Source organism: Vulpes lagopus, chromosome 9, assembly GCF_018345385.1.
Source record: "Vulpes lagopus strain Blue_001 chromosome 9, ASM1834538v1, whole genome shotgun sequence".
Classification (NCBI taxonomy): Eukaryota; Metazoa; Chordata; class Mammalia; order Carnivora; family Canidae; genus Vulpes; species Vulpes lagopus.
This window is the reverse complement of record NC_054832.1, coordinates 48094416-48115155: the sequence shown is the minus strand read 5'-3', so window position 1 is coordinate 48115155 and position 20740 is coordinate 48094416. Positions and strand designations below refer to the sequence as shown.

The following is a 20740-nucleotide window of genomic DNA, read 5'->3' as shown; positions in this document are numbered from 1 at the left end:
CAGTAGTTTTAAGTATAAATCAATAATGTCATTATAAATACACTTATTCCCCATTTCTAACTATGCCTGCTAGGTCTCTGATTTATCATTTCTTCACATTCATATCCCTATTATCTCATATTTTATTTAATCCATCAATTCCTAAGAGTTTTTCTTCAACTATTTCTAATCGTATAAACAGATTTAGTATTCATTATATTAATTATCTTTTACAGAAGTGTATTTTGGGGAATAAATATAGACATAGGAAGCAATACAGACCAAAACATGGTTAAAGTGAAGGTCAACATTATCCAACAAAAACCCCATGTTCCCATGTCTATGGAACAGTTTTAGGTGCTTTAATCATGATGAAATGGTCCCTGTTGACCTAATGCTATTAATAAAGTTAACAGATTTGCCTTAAAATTGGTTAAAGTGGTTTTGGAGGTTATCTGCTCACAAAAGTGCAGACAGTTGTGATTCTTCTACTCTTAAGTTTCTCATGTTCCACATATGCTTTGATTTGTGATAAGAACGTGACTTAGAAGACTGTGCAGATCCAGGACTCTGAGAGTGGGGAGATGCCCTCCGCATGAGGTTCCTGGATATGACCCTCTGAAGATTCTTCATGGAAGACCCTGCAGCCCTGGTGATCACCCAGGGATGATCCAGGGCCTGCCCGGCTGACATGCGATGACTAGCCTCCAAAATAAGTAGTTTGTCTATAAAGTCCTTCGCCAAGTGGGAAATATTTGGCCAAGGCTAGGAAGGAAAAATAAATAAAATAGAATAAAATAAATATATAAAGTAAAAATGCACAAACACACATAGAGAATCATCTTCTTAATTACATAGATCAATGCATATCAAATCCAAAAGACTTTTTTAAAAAGTAAGTTAAATACTGTATCATTAAATATACAGGGAATCGGAAAATCCACTTTTGAGAGCCAAAAAAAAAAAAAACAACAACAACACTCTATTTGGCAAAAGGAAAAAACAAACACAAATTGTCTTCCAAACTCTCTGTTCCCGAATGAGAATGAGAATTCCTTTCCAGAAATCTGTCCAGCATGCTTCAATTAGCAGTGTGAGTTCCCACATCACATTGACGTGGGCTGGACAAGGCAAAGTAGCTGTGGTCCAGACAGTACAGCAGAATCGGGTTTGTATTTACCTCTCTGGTCATCTCAGAGAGTTCCCAGGACTCTGAGAACGAGCTAGACTGGGAAGTGGAATGGATAGAGAAATCGTCAACTTTTTCTCTCCCTTTAAAAACTTATTCCAGACTTAGGACGCCTCCATCTCCACGGCCACCAGAGAAAAAGGGTAAAACATAAGGGGCACTTGAGTGAAGAACCTTCCTGCAGTGCATTTTCTCAACACACACTCAGAGCCCTCATTACTCCCAATCAGTTAGCTACAATACAATACAATTGGGATTGGTCATGTGGTAGAGAGGCTGCAGGGTGCCATGTGTACAACCAACTACTTGATGTTTCAGGGATTCATTCTGGCAATATTTACAGAGTTTGCACACACTTTACAATAGCAGCAATTCATAGTGACTTTTGTGAGGATGGAGACAAGAGAGCTATTGTTTTACACTTGTTTTCTGCATTATCTATCAATACATACCATAGACCTAGGGGGAAAAAAGAAACTGTAGTTTTGTATCCGTTGTCATCTACCAAGGAGAAACATTGGGAAAATTGCCAGTATAGTCACTGTATCTCGAACAATAACTTCTGGTTGACAGGAGTTTTTTAAAAATTGCATCTCCCAAGAAGGATAAGGAAATCCTTACAACCTATTGTCTTTGCCCTCATGTAAGAAAAAATCAGACTCAATTCAGATGTCACACTCTCGATCTCTTAACACTCTATTGGCCTGGAATTTGAATCAAAAGAAACCAGTAAAGCAATTGCTCCTTTTTTTTTTCCCTTCAGCTTATTTAGGTAAATGAGATATGAGAAATATTTATCTCCAAAATAAAAGGCATGAAATAAATGGACACATTTGCCAAATACTCAAACACAGGGAAAATAAAATGTAAACACTACATGTCTAGACAAAGTACGTCAGTGGCTGACACTCACAATGGCATATCCTCTGCTTTGGCTAGACATCTATTTGGCTCTGGATCCAGACACATTTATCTAGGCTCAAGGTTAAATTAGATGTCCCCAATGGAACATTATAAGACAAGCAACTGAATATTTCTGGAAAATATAGAATATGTGTAGTGAGATTTATGAAGAGCTCATTATGATGACCCCAAATGAATATATACTTAAAATGCAGTTGCAGAAAATAAGGCAACATTGAAAAGTTCTTTAGCCAAAGTGCATTTTTCAAAGATGAGTTATAAATTACAGGATTCCTGAGCCATAAAGAACAGCTAGAGAGCACCTGAGAGTCAATTACATATTACACAGTAGAAAATGACAGGTATAAAAAAAATGTCAGAACTATCTATTTTTAGCTTCTTGATCTAAAATTTATTTTTGTCTATGTTGTATAAAGTATAAAATAAATTAACATACATATCTATTTTATAAATGAATAAAAATTGAGAATTGAGTGTGCATGTTCACATCATAATTTTTTGACTAATAGTGCTGTATGACGAGAAATGATTTAGAGGGGCGCCTGGCTGGCTCAGTCAGTAGAGTATGTGACTCTTGATCTTGGGGTTGTGAAGTTGAGCCCCACACTGAGCATAGAGATTACTTTTTAAAAAAATGATTTGGAGACCAAACATTGAATTAAATTCCTATCTTGGACTCTCACTTGATGACATCATTCAGTCCCTTTACCAGCCTGGACATCCACCTTGCCATTTCCACTTTTTGCCTAGAAAATTCCTCTGTTTTGCTTTGCTCAGGAATCTCAAAGAGACATTGCCATCAATCAGCCTATCAACCATTAGTCAGCCTGTCGACCCATCTTAAGGCGGAAAAAGTCTGGGATGAGGCAAGTGGATCTGGACTACACAGGCTGTCCAGCCCTATACAGCTCTAACATAGGGTCTCAGCCTCCTCATCAAAAAAAAAAAAAAAAAAAAGAAAGAAAGAAAAAGAAAAAAAAAAGAAAAAAATGGAGACCATATCTCTCTCACAAGATTGCTATTACAACCAAATTAGATCAAGTATGTGAAAAATGGTTTTCAAAATATAAAATATCATGTAAGTCTTTGTTCCTCTTGTTCTTGTTACTATTAAACCATAATATAGTTCTTTCTTCAGTTCTTTTGTGGACACATCCACCTACTATATTCAGAGAACTGGAAGAAGAAAACTATCCAAAACTTCTCATACTGATTCTACTTACTGTTATCATGATAAATGTGTGTCCTCAAAAACAAGTTCTGCATTAAGAGGTAATGAACCAAGTGGAAAGAAAGGTAGCAAGACATCCAGATGGCTAACAGACACATGAAAAGATGCTCAACATCACTCATAATCAGGAGAATACAAATCAAAACTACAATGAGATATCTGTGAGAATGGCTAAAATGAACAACACAGGAAACAACAGATATTGGTGAGGATGTGAACCCTCTTACACTGTTGGGGGGAACACAAACTGGTATGGCCACTCTAGGAAACAGTATTGGGGCTCCCCAGAAAGTTCAAAACAGAACTACCCTACAACCTGGCAGGCTCACTACTAGGTATTTGCCCAAAGGATACAAAATTACTGATCCAAAGGGATATATGCATCCCAATGTTTATAGCAGCATTATCAACAATAGCCAAATTATGGCAAGAAGCAAAGTGTCCATTGACTGATGAATGGACAAAGAATATTACTCAGTCATCGAAAATAATGTATCTTGCCATTTGCAACAACATGGATGGAGCCAGAGTGTATTGTGCTAAATGAAATAAGTCAGTTATAGAACCACAATTACCATATGATTCCACTCATATGTGGAATTTAAGAAACAAAACAGATGAATGTCAGGGGGGGAAGGGACAAATAATAAGAGACTCTTAACTATAGAGAAGCAACTGAGGATTATGGGGGGGTGGGGAATGGGTTAAATAAGTGATGGGAATTAAGGAGGGCACTTGACAGGATGAGCACTGAGTGTAATATGTAAATGATGAATCACTAATTCTATTCCTGAAACTAATATTATACTATATTTTAACTAACTGGAATTTAAATCAAAACTTGAAATTACAAAAAAAAAAAAAAGAAAGAAAGAAAGAGAAAGAAGAAAAGAAAGAAAGAAAGAAAGAAAGAAAGAAAGAAGAAAGAAAGGAAGGAAGGTAGCACTTTCTTTTATTCTGAGGTCATTCAGTTAATTTAGTGACAAGCAAACTGTAATATTTATGAACAATTCAGTCCTTCTTTATTCCCTTTGCTCTTTCTTCCTTTCCTCATCTGGTTCTTTGCCTATTTGTCTATTCTCTCCAATAGAAATTGATTAAACTGTATAAAACAAAAATAACAAAAAGAAGGTACAAACTGAAATTTAATACTAGCAGTTGCACTATCTATTCACTTTGCAAGAATAAAGGGAACTTAGAGGAATGGTATTTTATGTTCTATTGGTCTTCATTCTTTCACCTTTAAGCAGAGAAGTAAGGAATGATGTTAGTTTTTTGCATTCTAATTTCTTGATGAATAATTCCTCCTAATGTAGTTCGATTGCAGAAATGATTGTAAAGAATCAGTAGTAAGTCATTATTAAGAAGCTAGATACTAACACACACACACACACACACCTGCACACACATACACAGCTCCTAAAATTCTAGATGCAACATCTCATAATTTAAGTATTGTAATTAACATTAAAATTTGCTAAATATAGAGCTTAATGAAATACAGGGTAATAATTATTGATGGATTTAATTATAGTTTTCAGAAAACTACAAATATCTGTTTTTAAGTAGATGGATAAGCTACCATTCAAATCCCTGGACTAAGAGCACTCAAAGTAGAATTTATCTCCTTAAAAATAGTAGCACTTAGTGGTGCCTGGCTAGCTCTGTCAGAAAATCATATGCCTTTTGCTCTTGGCATTGTGAGTTCGAGCCCCTCATTGGGTATAAAGATCACTAAAATAAATAAATAAATAAATACATACATACATACATACATACATACATACCTTTTTAAAATTTGTTTTATAGAATATTTATTCAAAACTTCTACTGAGGGCACCTGGGTAGTTCAGTCAGTTAAGCATCCAATTCTTGGTTTCAGCTCAGGTCATGATCTCAGGGTCCTGGGATCAAGCCCTGTGTCAGGCTTTGCACTCAGCACATAGTCTGCTGGAGATTATCACCCTCTCCCTCTCCCTCTGCTCCTCTCCTGATCACCCTCTTTCTCTAGAATAAATAAATCAAATCCTTAAGGAAAAAAAAAAACACTTCTACTGATGACAATTCTCTAACTAGCATTTTCCTTCCTTAAACTTCAGTGACCAACCTTGGTAGGATTTCACTTAAGCTTTGCAATTAAATTTTATGTAAATGTGCCCAAAAGTACCAATTAACTTTCCATGATTTTATTAGTCGTAGACCAGAAAAAAAATCACTCTTCCTCATGTCAGAAAGCAGGAGATTCTATCATCTTTATATTATAAATACTTAAAATTTTAAATGTTTTCTCCCCAATCTAAAAGCAGACTTTAAATTGTTTTATCTTTGCCAAAGTTAAAACTGTTCAAAGACAGAGCTAATTGCGTCAGAATGCTTTATCTATGGTGGCATTTGTAAACCCTGGAAAAAGTCAGGAGATATATGCAAGTTATTACAAGTAACATCTAATTAAAAATGGAAAAAGAATCAATCCTATACCAGGCTCACAAAAAGAATATTTTTGTGAGTTAAGGAGTTCCTGACAGGAGAGAAGTGATGCTTCCAGTTTTTCTTATAAGGAAAACAGTGGAATTTAGAGGATTGTACAGTGTAATTTGCTTGAGTACCTATCACATTTTGAAACACTCAAGGTTAAAAAGAGATGTGTTCAGTTTTTAAATAAATAAATATATATATATAAATAAATAAATAGTAGAAGAACATAAGATGAGAAACTGAATTAGTCTTTGAAATCTAAATCAATAGTTGATTTATTGTCCCATATATAATATATATTAGAACCAGTTCCTATTTTAAATCTCATAAACCAGAACACAAGCATAACATTAAATTTTGATATTTGTAGGTTGGCAAAAACGTCATGCAAATAGTTATTTTCTCTTCAACTCCATGAATTCCGTTGATGATATCAAGGTCAAAAAGTGCAACATAATCAAGGACACAGATAACTACTTTACACTCTTATAAACTACCCGTTATACCAAGGGTAACATCTACACAGCCAAAATGAAATGCACATGGTTTCAATGCCAAGAAACACTCACTTGGATTGTGTTTAAGGGAAGAAAATATACTTGTACAATTTAAGTCAGAGAAGAGATGAAGAAAGTGATAAAAAGAAAATGAGGTGCATTTGATGTATGTGCAAGATGTGAAATGAAGGATCTTATAACCATTAAAAGTATTTTCTGTAAAACAACTTTCAAAGTAAAAATTTCACTTAAAAAGTTGAGCACCACATTTTTGTGAGCATAAGTTTTTAAGAACTAAACCACAGGAATGGGAACCAAATTACAAGAATTATGGCCTAACTGAAATGTGGTTCATTTCATTATTGAAATTCTAGTCATGGAAAGAGGATAAAAGAGAATCAAAGAGCCAAATCTTTTGTTCTCCTTTCCCTTTTTCCTACTTAATAATCTCAATGGAAAAGAAATACAGCAGAGAAAAAATAAGAGAAATTAATGGGGATGAGGATATAGAAAGAAAATTGGGGTCATGGCTGGTGAGCAAAATCCATCAGATATGTTACTTCTAAGTCAAGGCATCAATAAACTTTTTCCTACCAGTAGGGCAATCATAGGTGAATCTAAGTACATGGGGACCATTTTCTATTAATATCCATGTGGGATTTCTTAAAAATGTTTTTAATACCAGTGTTTATCTTTGCCAGCTGGCTAATATGGTTACAAGACTCATTTTATTATCAATTTTTTTTCACATCAAAAAAGATTCCTGTGATATAGTGCAATATAATTAGACAATAATACAATTCCCAACTCCTTGGCAAGAATGTGTAATTAATTTATCATTAGCATTAAAATGTTAACACCTCACTTTTCACACTTTCCACTTAAAAGGTGATAAAGGTATACTTGGCCTATACATAGGCCTTCATATATATATGAAGATACTGGTTATATATAGGCCTATATACTGGCCTATATGTATATTTATATATAAATATAAAGATATATATATATGTATTTATAACTAGTAACTTAGTTAAGTAAAATTAAAACTTGTAGTCCCACTGTTTCCCACATTAATAGTAATAGTAACAGAAATAGCTAACACATATATAGTGCCATGTACTAATATCTGAAACTATTCTAAGCACTGGACATTTTTAAGCTCGTTTGATCTTCACAACAATGCTGTGAGTAAACACTGTCATTATTACTATTTTACAAATAAAGAAACCGAGATACAGAGAAATTAAGAAATGTACCCAAAGTCACACAGTTAGTAAAAGGCGGAGCTGAGAATGGATCCAGCCAGCATTGCTCCAGCCCTTAACCACGACACTACACTGTTTTACAAAATACCCACATAAATATACACTCACCTGCCCAAATGCTCTAAAACTGTTCATTTTTACTACATATTCCCTTTTACGTGTTTTTGCATATGTCGTTCTGTCTACTTGGAATGTGTCAATCTCCCTTGCAGAAACTCCTCCCTTTCCTCCAAGACACAGCACAAATGTCCTCTCCTTCAGGAAATCTGACTCAAATTTCCTAAGCAGTAAGACTGTCTTCCCTTGTTCCATGGACTTTGCACCTCTGCTCCTTCATGTAGCAGAGCACTTACATTTGAAAACATACATAAAAATCCTTGGTCTCTCAGGCACCTGGGTGGCTAAAGGATCCAACTCTTGATTTTGGCTCAGAGCATGATCTCAGGGGTGTTAGATGGAGCCCTGAGCTGGGCTCCCTGCTCAGCAGGGAGTCTGCTTGAGATTCTCTGTCCCCTTTGGCCTCTCACCCTGTTCATACTCTCTCTCATTCACATAAATAAATAACTCTTCAAAAAAAAAAAAAAAAAGAGTACTTGGTCCCTCAGACAAGACCACTTGGTTCCAAAGAACAAGGACACAGGGACACCGAGCATTTTCATGTGGATGTGAATATTCCCAGAGCTATCCACAACTCCTGGCCAGAGGAAGGCCTGACAAGGAGGGTGGAGAGCACACAAGGAGGCTTTCCGACAGTCTCTGGGAGAATTATGGATGAGTCTTTTACTTACTATCTCCAGCATGAGCCCTGCTGCCAAGCTGAAAGCCATCGTGATGGTACTGATGATCCAGTAGCTAAGTAAAGGCCTCCCTCACACAGGAGACAGGATTTCTTTTTTCTTCACCAGGTGCTCAGTCTTTCTACCCTGGTTGCCTCCTGGCCATTGCAAGAAATGACTGAAAAGGGGAACTCCTACCTCTACCCTGAAAAGCCCAGTGAGTGGAGTAAATGTACCCTTCCAAACCATCCTAACATTCCAGAATGAATTTAATAAATTTAGCAATTGAAGATACTGGTTATCTAAAATCTACCTTGCTATAAATTAAAATTTGAATTCTATGTTCAATGCAGTTATAGTTGAGATATATTTACTCATGTAGTTATAAATCAGCATCTCCCAATAATTTTTTAAAGATTTTATTTATTTATTCATGAGAGACCCAGAGAGAGAGGCAGAGACATAGGCAGAGGGAGAAGCAGACTCCTTGCGGAGAGCCCGATGTGGGACTCGATCCAGGACCCTGGGGATCACACCCTGAGCCAAAGGCAAATGCTCAACCGCTAAGCCACCCAGGCTTCCCAAAATCTCTTAATAATTTTTCAAAAGCAATTATTTGTGTTAAATGCATTCTCTCTGCTTAACTCTTCATGACATCTTATTGGATCTAAGGAGGAAATATGATACAGGCCCAGCCTTCAAAGACCCAACAATGTCTTAGAAAGATTGCATAAATGTCAAAGCAAAAGAAATTTGTTATAACCCTATACACTATTCAGGAAAGAGAAAGAATAACTAACAAGTGGAATGGTCATCAAAACTCCATGAAGGAATATATTTCACCTAAAATCAAGAAGAATTAAACATTATTATAGCTAATCTTTTGCTTATACATGGATATATATATATATTATATTTGCTTATACACAGATATAGATATGCATATAATATATTTGCCAAGTGTCTAGCAAAATATTTGCTATATATATATATTAAACACATTCTTCTTCTTCATCATAGGAGCTATAGCACTTAAATCTCAGGAAGTTTTGTCCTATTTATTGCACTTTTCCACCTGACTTTTAGAGAAAAGAAGTGATTCACGCAATGTGTCATACTTGGAATTTTATTTATAAACAAAGGGACTTTAAAAAGCAACCCACATTTATTATCTTACAGTTCTGCAGGTCAGAAGGGGTCTGACAAGCTAAAATCAAGGTATCAGCAGAGCTGCCTCCTAGAGGCTCCAGGGGAGAGTTCTTTCCTTCCCTTTCCTGTGTCTAGTGACTGCACACATTCCTTGGTGCGCGACCTCTTCTTCCATCTCCAAAGCACATCACTCCAATCTATGTTCCCTTCATCACATCTCCTCTTTCTATCTTTGACACTCCAGCCTTCCTATTGTAAGGATCCTTGTGATCACCTTGGGTTCATCCAGATAATCCAGGATAATCTCTCCATCTCAAGATCCTTAGTCTCATTTGCAAATTCTTTTTTGCCACAGAGGGTAGCACATCTACTGACTCTGGGTATTAGTGTATGGACTTTGAGGGGCTATTATTCTGTCTACCACACCTATGCTTCCAGAATCAATGGTCACCCTAGTATTTAAATAAAATTGGTGCATTTAGAAATTACTTTGCTTGCTGATAAATGGTAGGAATACAATAATATGATGACAGAGAAAACATGATGATATACTTTTCTATGTCTACTAATCTATGTTTCTATGTCTACTATCTTGTTTTATGGATTGAATATTTGTGGATTGAATATTTGTGTCCCTCTGAAATTCATATGTTGAAGCTCTAATCCTTGTATCACTATATTTAAAGAAGAGGGCTCCACAGAAGTAATCAAGGTTTTAAATGAGGTCATAAGGGTAGGATCCTGATCTGATAGGATTAGTGCCCTTTTAAGAGATACCAGAGAGTTCCCTCTCTCTGTCCCTCTCTGCCTCTCCCTACCCCACCTCTCTCTCTCTACACACAGAGGTCATGAGATCACACCATGAGATACCAGCTGCCTACAAGCCAAGGGAAGAGGCCTCTTCATGAAACCTACCTTGTTGGAAACTTGATCTTGGACTTCTAAGCCCCTAGATTTGTGAGAAATAAATTTCTGTTGCTTAAGTCATCCAGTCTGTGGTATTTCACAGCAGCTTGAGCTGACTAATTCACTTAGTTTGTGTCTTGTAAAAGAATGTGAATATGATGGACATAGGTGCCTGACAAACACAGGAAAGAAAGCCAATGGGATATAAACCCAGTAATGTATTTCACAATCTGGCAATCTGCGTTGCATGTTGTCTGAGGCTACAAACAGGCATCTCCTCAACAAGTGGAGGGTGCCACTGTGGAGACAATGTCAATGCTCCATCTGGGTTCTGAGCCCCTCTTTTCTGTATGTACACACACACCCTTCCTTTGGAGTATTTTGCTTCTAAAACCCAAAACCTTGCTTTTTTTCAATGGCCGTGCTGTGGCTCCTGGAGCTACTTGCCTTTGATCCTCAGAAAATGTAAAAATATACCACCAGCTCCCCACCACCATCACCCTCACTGACTAACAGAGAGAGGTAGGTGTGAAAATCCAGCTCACCTGGGTTGGAAGAATGTTGAAGAATTCTTCCCTGCAAGATGAGGATGACCTTTATGGCTTAGTCCTCCTCACCTTCCCAGTCCTGCTTGCCCCACTCCCTGACCTGTCTCCCTGGGAGTTGACTCTTAATAAGTCAGTTGAACATGAAACTTCTTCTCAGGGATTTCTCAGCCTTTTGGGGAATCCAACCCTAGAAACCCTCAGAATTGAAGGACAAACATTATATGGTCTCATTCATTTGAGGAATATAAAAAATAGTGAAAGGGAATAAAGGGGAAAGGAGAAAAAATGAGTGGGAAATAACAGAAAGGGAGACAGAACATGAGAGACTCCTAACTCTGGGAAACAAACTAAGGGTGGTGGAAGGGGAGGTGGGAGGAGGTGACTGGGTGATGGGCACTGAGGTGGGCACTTGAGGGGATGAGCACTGGGTGTTATTCTATATGTTGGCAAATTGAACACCAATAAAAAATAAATTTATGAAAAAAAATAAACCCTCAGAATTAAACCTGATGAAAGGACTTTTTAAACAATATATTGCTCATTATTTTTGCACATTAAAAAAGCAATAGCAATATCCAGTCCACACACGGCCCAATAAAGCACACCTCCGGTACTTAGACTGTGTGTGGTCTCCTTCCACATTGAAGCTGGGCTAGCCTAAGGCTCACAGAACTCACAATAGAATGAGACAGAGGTAATGCTGTGCCATTTCCAAACACAGCCTTGAAAAGCACTGGCAACTTCCATTGTCTCCCTCTTGGAATACTCCCTTCTGCAAGGCCTAAACTACCATGTAAAACTACTACTACTCCACCGGAAAGATGCTATGAAGAATCCCCCAGGGAGAGAAGGCCCTATGAAGCAAAGAGAGAGGAAGGTGAATAAGGCCTGACGGTTCTGGTGACCTAGTTGACCCCAGATTTTCAGCCACCCCCACCAAGATATCAGACATTTGAAGGACCATAGGGACATTATCTCAATCAAGGCCCCATGACTGCAATTCCATCCCACATCACGTAGGACGGAAGAGTCACTGAGCTATAATCAAAACAGAAATATGAATTCTTTGTAAATAAATGAACAACAGAAACAGAAAGATATTCGAACTATAAAGAAAAAAACCAAAATGATCTATAATCCCCACACCAGGAAAGAAGTTCTGCTAGCATCTTACTGTATTTCTTTTAAGCCTTTATCCTATGCATACATTTTTCCACATGATTGTGACATTCTCTATATAGTTCTGCCTTTTTTTTTTTTTTTACACTTGATAGCATACTGTGAACATTTTCCAACATCCCTACAATTTTTAAGCAGGCATAATTTAGGGACTATCATACTTGATCATGTGGATGTTCCATAATTTACTCAAACGTTCTTTTAGGGTTTTTTAAAATGTTCCACTTCTGTAACTGTAGCTCAGATGAGCATCTTTATACTGAAACCTTTGTCGCATCTGGAATTATTTCCTTAGATTCTAGAAGTACAAGGGTGCCTGGGTGGCTCAATGGGATGGACAGCTACCATCAATTCAGGTCATGATCTCAGTGGGTCCTAGGATTAAGTCCAAAAAGGGGTTCCCTGCTTAGTGGAGAGTCACAAATTATATTTCTAAGAATAGAATTGTGCTCTCTCTGTCTCTCAAAAAAATAAATAAAATCTTTTTTAAAAAAAGATTCAAACAAGTGGGATTACTAGATCAAAATATATAAACTTTTAAAAGTTCTAGATATATATTTTAAAATTGCATCATAAGAAATCTGTAAAATCTGCCCTCAATCATCAGTAAATGAGATGGTTCATCTCTTAGTACTCAGCAGCAATAAACAAAGTTGAAGGGGTTTTCTTTTATCTTTATCAATTTGAAAAATTTTTTAAACAAGACTTTGTTTTCATTTGTATTTTTTGGTTATTAGGGAGGCTGGACATCTTTCCAACTTTTAATAAAATGGTACTGCATTATCTGTGAATCCTCACCATCCTTTCCCACTTCCCTACGTACGTCTTAGTTCTCAATCACCAATTTGGAGTTTTTTAAAATGCATACATATACAATAAGATATTAAAGCTTTGTCAAAGTACAGAATATATAATGTTTAAATTAACTTATATAGATTTAAATTAAAAGTTATTTAGCTTTTGATTTTGCTTAAGATGTTAAATATATAGACGTTATACCTTTAGTAGATATCATCAAACTGTCAAAAATTTCCTTCATGAGACAAAGAACCCTTTCATAGTTCAACATACACTATCTTTGGTCACTTGCGGAACATGAAATGAATTTCCCCTTTTGTCAGGCTTCCTACACACAAGCATTCACAACTTCCCTTCTCTACCCCAAAACAACAAGAAGTGAACTACATTCATAAACACCGGGAGTTCCAAGTTTAAAGAGTGGATAAATATTTTACACAAGCTACGAGATTAAACATTTCCTACCGAGGAGACATTACATTACAAAAAGGGCTTGGATCACCTAGATTCAAGGCAGAAAATCTCTCACCAAACACCCAAGGGTCATGCTGAGCTTCTGAGTACACATCAGCCTACTCAGCTGATAGAAGAAAAACTGCAAACTCACTTGTCTACTTAATTATCAGTGTCATATGCTAACCACAGACAACTCAGTAATCCAGGCCTTTGCTACCTTGAGACCAAGAGCTCTCAGCCAGGGGTGATTTTGCCCCCATGGGGGACATTTAACAATGTCTGGAGACAATTTTTGTTGTCGCAACTTGAGGAAGGTGTTGAATCTAGTGTATTTACTAGATATCCAGTACATACCAGTATCTACCAGTAGCATATGGGGGCTGGCGTGGAGACCCACCCAGTATGCCATTAAACATCCTGCAATGCCCAGGACAGCCCCATTCCCATCCCATCCCCTCCCCTCCCTGTAAAGAATCATCTGGTATCTCTCCTGCCCCACACAAACTTACTGCATGGCTCTGGGCATGCCATACACCCTCCAGGACTTGTAATAAATTAATAAATCCTGGGTTTTTTCAAAGTTAAAAAAAAAAAAAAGAATCATCCAGCCATAAATGTCAATAGTGCTGAGGTTGAGAAACTACACTAGGTTAACTCAATAGGAATAAAATTATTTCTTACCTCTCCCGTATAATTATATTTGCCTTTCAGAATCTTCCTGTAAAGTCTTGTATGGCTTTCATCATCAAAAGGCAGGACTCCACTAAGTAAAACATACGTGATTACACCAAGAGCCCACATGTCCACTGCACTGGTATAAGGTTTCCTTAGCAAAATCTCGGGGGCTACATACTCTGGGGTCCCACAGAGTGTCCTCATTGTCCAGTCTCCACTTTTGTTCCCAGAATGTGCCAAACCAAAATCTGTGATTAAAATCTTTGACTCGGCACCCGGATGATAATATAAGAGATTTTCAGGTTTTAGGTCCCTGTGGGTTATTCGCAATGCATGCAGATACCTGATACCATCAGCAACCATCTGGAGAATTCTGACAGCATCGTGCTCTGTAAAGGATCCCTGAGTCATGAGTCGGTCAAAGAGCTCTCCTCCAGTAGCCAACTCCATCACCATGTAAACTCGATCCTGGGCCTCAAAGATCTCCACGAGCTGAACAATGTACTGGTGGCTCACCCGCCTCAGGATGGTGAGCTCTGAATCACACGCTTCTCGGCCTTCCCTCACTCTGGTTTCCACCACTTTTATTGCAAAAGGTTTCTTGGTGGTCTTCTGCTCCACCCTGACAACCTTGCTGAAATTGCCTGTCCCAATAAGAGCCTTGATGTCGTATCTATTGGGAAGAAAAGACAAATCTGTTATCCTCTGAAGTGATGTTTCTTAAAAACTATCTGAGTTGGTGCTTTATATCATCTTTTCATCTTTACATCTCCCTATCTGATTCTTTTGCTCGCTATTGCTTAATTATATTTATTATATTTGAAAGCCCCCCCAGATTCATCTTTGAAATGGAGGTAAGCAATGTTAAAGCAATCAGTTGGCAGAAAGATAACTACTAAGACAACCATCTTAATAACAGCAGCTACCATTTGATTAGATATTTATTGTATGCCAGAAAATTTACTTTTAAAAAAAATTACTTTTTAAAAAAATTTACTTAGTAAAAAAAATTTTTTTAATTACTTTTTTTAAAAATTTACTTTTTAAAAAAAATTCTTGGGATCCCTGGGTTGCTCAGCGGTTTAGTGCGCCTGCCTTCAGCCCAGGGGGTAATCCTGGAATCCCAGGATCAAGTCCCACATAGGGTTCCCTGCATGGAGCCTGCTTCTCCCTCTACCTGTGTCTCTGCCTCTCTCTGTGTGTCTCTCATGAATAAATAAATAAAATCTTTAAAAAAAAAACTCTTCTTACAATGTCCCTATCAGCTAATGTAATACCATCTATCCCCCTTTTTCAGATAAGGAAATGAAGAATAACATAGGTTAAGTGATCTCCCAAGGCCATGTACATGGTAGTTGAAATGGATAGGATTTAAATCCAACCCCTTCAAGTGTGTTTCACCAAAATTCCCTTGAACTTTGGGACAACCTTCTACCATTTTCTTTCCTCCCTCCAGCCCTTGTTTTTACTATTCTGCAACAACAACAACCAACCCAGGTGGAAAGAGTACAGAAAAGAAACCTAGTCCTGTTTATAGCCTCTCATAAGAGGTAGGAAATCATATCAAAAGACAGGGCACAAAGAGTCTTCTTCAGGTTACTTGATTGTGAGCGCACAAGCCCTATTGTGCCCACGATAGCAACCTTGACAGATGATCACTGATAAACACGTCTGATAGGGGTGGTGTTTGAGCCACCATTTCCTCCCAGCTTATTCCCTACACTTACACTTTCTACCCAAGAAACAGAATTTTACCAGGGTATACACGTTAACGTGTAAAGTCATTATCTCTCAGCTAGTATTTCAAAGGCTGGTGATCTTACACTTGAACTATCTGTGTAAACGTCTACGTCAATTTAAGAATTTTATCAAGTTTAACTGCCTATCTGAGAGATGTTGAGAAAGTGCATCACTTAGAATCATGATTTTTACAGCTGGAAAGAATATTAGAGAATGACAGAATCCAACCCCTCATTTTACAAATGAGGAATCTGAAGATCAGGTTAGCAGATTGATTAAGTTCTAGAGTGAGGATGAGAACCCAGGTCGCCTTATTTTTATCATAATTTGCTGCTCTTCCCCTTTATTAAAACTTCTCCTGGGAGAGGAGGCCAGGGAATGGAGTGTGCTGAGGGGAGTGTGCAGGTAATGCTTTCAACTGCACACTCAGTACCAGAGATTCAAATGCAAATATAAATCTGTGTGGTAAATAGCCTTACTTCTTTTTTGCTGAGTTCATTCTTCCAGTAATTTTCCCCCCTACCTCTCTGTTCCTTATATTTCTATGCTTCCTGAATAAAAATGGCATTTGGCTGCACTGGCTTACAGAAAACAGCTTTGTTCTATGCAATGCATTTAATTTTCTGGCCAATTACTTTATCAAAACAGACAGCAATTTACTCATCTTAAATAGATTCTGTTGCCTCTTCTCTTTCCAACTTTGCTTTTTTATTCACGTGCACGCTCAGGTTGATTTTGAAGATAATCACAGGCATTTCAAATGCTACTGCTTTGCAGACCGACCAAAATTTACATTTACCTCTAATGTGGATGAAAGCACTTTGCAAGTACTAATTTTTCACTATGCCTTCAAAACTGCAGGCAAATTCATTTGTTCATGGAATTAATCATCCATTATCAGCTGCATTACCATCTCTGAGGAACTACACTCTTTTGTTTAAATAAAAGGAGCTTTATTCAATGCTGCTAAGGGGCCCTCATATACCAAATACTTGAAAATATGCTAGTCATTTGGCATTGAAGGAAACCGTAGGCTTACAGCCAAGATGTAGAGTACTGGAAATAAATGGTTTCAGATTGAACAACAAATGTCCCATAACAAATTCCTGTAAGTGCAGCCTTGCTTGATGGCCATGGATGGTGACTATTTTTATGACTTGAGTGGCTATATCTTGTGCAGCGCCTGGCCCAGAGGGTACAGCAATAAATGTTGAATGAAAGAATCACTCACTAAATACATATTATTTCCAAATTATCACTTATATTTTGAAAACATTAAGGATCAAATCAAGCATTGGAGAAGGCATTTACAAGGCCATTCCATTCCTTCCCCTTCCACTCTTCTGCTCCTACCCACCGCCCGACCCTCAAAGTTAATTTTGTAGGTGGTGCAATTTTACATCATCCTCAGAATTGAATCATGACTCTAACTTCAGCTGCTACAGACTGGGAATTTTTTGAACACGCATAAAAAAATGAAACATGGAAACAATAATAATATCACAACCTATTTGATAGAAGCAATTATGATGAACGCCCAAGAAGAAAGTGCATATAGTCAGATTTAAATTCTATCATCTCTATTCTGCAAGAGTTATAAATAGAGTCACAATGGAGAAGAAAGACAACAGTCTTTGAGACTCAAGTCTGCCACTGACTTGAACAAGTCACTTTATCATCTGGGGGTTCACTCTTCATCTGGTCAAGAGCCTTGAGTCAGTTGCTAGAGCCCTTACAATGTTGTGACCTTCCCCGTCTATGACCCCTGCACACTCTAAAGAACTGGGACTACCCTGTACATGGAGGTTATGAGAGTGGGTAAGACTAGACCACAGCAGCCTCATTTCTCTGGCTACAGATGACCAGAGATGCCATCTAACCAATTCAGAAGTGTTAAGATTCCTCCCATGTCCATTCTGATTTAGGTACAATTGGATCAGACAACTTTGTTTCCATGCTTAGCAGCTACTGGACTAATCCACAAGGTCTCCTTGTATTAGAAGTTCCCCCGTAGGCCAAGAAGTGGCTCTGCACAGACTCTATTCACAGCACAGCGGGGAAGTGAGCATACAATTCAAGAGCTGGAAATGTCTCTGAGAAGCCAGATGAGCCACCCACCAAGCCCTGCAGGGTGGAAGAGGATTTCATGATTCTCTTCCTCTGTATGTCTGCCATGATACACTCTGCGGAAGTTATTTTTTCAGACCAACCTATTATCCCTGCTCATTTCGTGCATAGAGGTCAGCTAGGTCTTATGTGCACCTTAGCTCAGTAAAGACTTGATTTGAGACACCTGGGTGACTCAGCGGTTGAGCATCTGCCTTTGACTCAGGGCATGATCCTGCGGTCCCAGGATTGAGTACCACATCAGGCTCCCTGCATGGAGCCTGCTTCTCCCTCTGCCTGTGTCTCTGCCTCTCTCTTTCTGTGTCTCTCATGAATAAATAAATAAAATCTTAAAAAAAAAAAAAAAGACTTGACTCATGAACTAAGCAGCACAATTTGAATGTATCACTTTAATTATCCTCACAACATTCATATGGGGTAGATATTATGATTATTCCCACTTTACTGAGACCAAAACTGAGGAAGGAGAGAGGCTAAGGAACACTCTGGTCATCCAGACACATGATAAAAGACACAGGAGTGGATCTCAAGTCTGGCTGACTCAAAGCCTTATTTCTATTCTATGAATTACGGTCTCCTCTTCCAGAATGTGGTGAAGATCCTTCACAAACAGGCCTGTCTGGACCCAGCCCCAGCGTATCTGTGGCAAGGCCCCCATCAGCCGCGTAGGGCTTGGGGGGCCCTCTCCTTCCTTCCCCAGCTCTGAAGTCCCAGATTCTCCCTCTTTCCTTGCTCCTGTCCCTCCTCTACTTTCAGTCTGGAATCTTCCCACTCCTCTGCCCTCCCTGCTCAGAGGGTCAAATAGAATCTGCCCCAACACTTTTTTAAAAACCATGAAGAAGACTCTGTCCCAAGACTATCAGGACTGGAGTCCAAGCTATGGCAGCAGGGGAGGGGGGCTGGCTTCAGCACCGTTGAGACCAGAGGCCAGTTTTCAGCACTGGGCGAGCCAGTAGAAGAAGAGTCCTAGAGGAAGGGCCTGAGGAGGGAGCCGGGTCCGGCAGGTGCTGGCCCAAGGTGGGCAGAGACAGGGAGGAAGCGGCCCCCTGATTGCATTTCAAGGGGAGGGTGCTCCTGTCCTCGGGAAAGACCTTCCTGCAAGACTTTTACATCTCAAAGGGGTTAGAGAAAGAACTTAGGGGCCTCAGGGGCCTTGCATCCCAAAGCTGGCCGCCTGGGGTTTAAATCGGGTTTTAACCCTCGGGGGAGGGTTCGGGGGTCCAGAGGGGCGCGGGCTTGGCCTTCCCCGCCCGGGCCCCGCCGCCGGGGCCCTGCACCTTACCTGGCCAGGACGCGGGGGTGGAAGTGGGCGCGGAAACGGGCCACCTGCATCCTGCGGGCCGCCTCGGCCACCGCCTCCGGCCCGGGGCCCCCGGAGCTGCCGCGGCCCTCGCGCTCCTGCCCGCCCGGGACCCGCTCGGGCGCGCCCGGGGTCACCTTGGTGCTGGCGCCGCAGCCCATGCCCGCGGCGCTGGGAAGGGCCGGGCGGGCGGGGCTGCGCTTAACCCCGAGCCCCGGGGTGGGGGGGCGGGGGCACCTCCATCCGCCCCACCCCACCCCCGGCCCGCTTGGAAGGAACCCCCACCGCGGGCCTCTGAAAACAAGCTTGCAAAAGGTCTGGCTGCCAGTAGGCCGCCTGGAGGGGTCAGCGACCCCTTACCTCCGCGGGGAGGCCGAAGCCTGGGCCTGTTTTCTCATCTGCAAAGTGAAGATGTGAGCCCCCTAAATGGCCCCAAAAGGAGTCAATGAAGGATCTCATCATCTCTCAAGGATCTTCCTGTTTCCAGGGCCGAGCTCATATCCAGATGACATGAACATTGAATGCCTATATGGTTTAAACTCTAAGAGCTTGTGACATCTAAAGTATGTAATAAGAGTTAGGCTGCTCTATTGCATTTATTTTTTTTTTAAGATTTTATTTATTTATTCATGAGAGACACACAGAGAGAGAGAGAGAGAGGCAGAGAGAGAAGCAGGCCCCATGCAGGGAGCCCCACATAGGACTTGATCCCAGGTCTCCAGGATCACCCCCTGGGCAGAAGGTGGTGCCAAAAAGCTGAGCCACCCCGGCTGCCCTATTGCATTTATTAAACACACTAGTTTCTTTCTGGTACTGCACTAACTCTCCTACAGCGGGACGGGCCTTCCCTCTGGATGAAGCATTGCAAAGAGAAAAACTGGGAGAAAACCAGATGTCTAGAACCCAGCCCAACACGTAATGCAACTACAAGAATAAAATATGTAAAAAGAAGAAGAAGGAGAAAATGATATACTCTCTTTATATTATGTAGAGACTGTGTAATCTTATCACATAATATCTAATATAATTATATTACGAATATAGTTATTATATGATATATAATCTTACGTTTTAGATAATTCAACTTTGCGTTCATAACTATCCATACATGTATTGGTGTGCATATTGTATATATCTGATAAATATTTCTTTTTTGATAAATGTTAGTTTATGTATTGATTAGTTATCAACATATTGATTATATATAATTTACATTGCTAAATGTTAAGTAAAAGATGTGTGGAAACTGAGATTCAGTCAAGACCAAGCTAATCAAGATGAGGCACCCCTAGCAAGTTGTAGAGGCGGAACCGGAGGCCCAGTCCCAAACTTCCAATGTGGCACTCTTTCAATTTGCTTTATAACTTCATTTAATTTTTAGTTTGACTTAACAGAATATCTCTGATGAGTCAGTTAGCCGCGAATTTGCCCAGAAGAACTCTATTTTGAAGGAAAATTTAAGACATGTCTTATGGGTAGCTGAGAGAAAAATGAGCCTATCCTGCAAAGGGAGCTAAACTACC

The 20740-nt window shown here is 39.3% G+C and overlaps 1 protein-coding gene across 1 annotated transcript; it reads right to left on the bottom strand.

The window, feature by feature from the left end:
* Positions 1-438: 438 nt before the first annotated feature.
* PSKH2 (protein serine kinase H2) lies at positions 439-19378 on the bottom strand. Its single transcript, XM_041769628.1, has 3 exons — positions 19200-19378; positions 14057-14723; positions 439-744 (listed from the first exon to the last, which is right to left on the bottom strand). Exons 1-3 carry the CDS (start codon positions 19376-19378, stop codon positions 439-441), a joined length of 1152 nt encoding a protein of 383 aa, XP_041625562.1.
* Positions 19379-20740: the final 1362 nt, after the last annotated feature.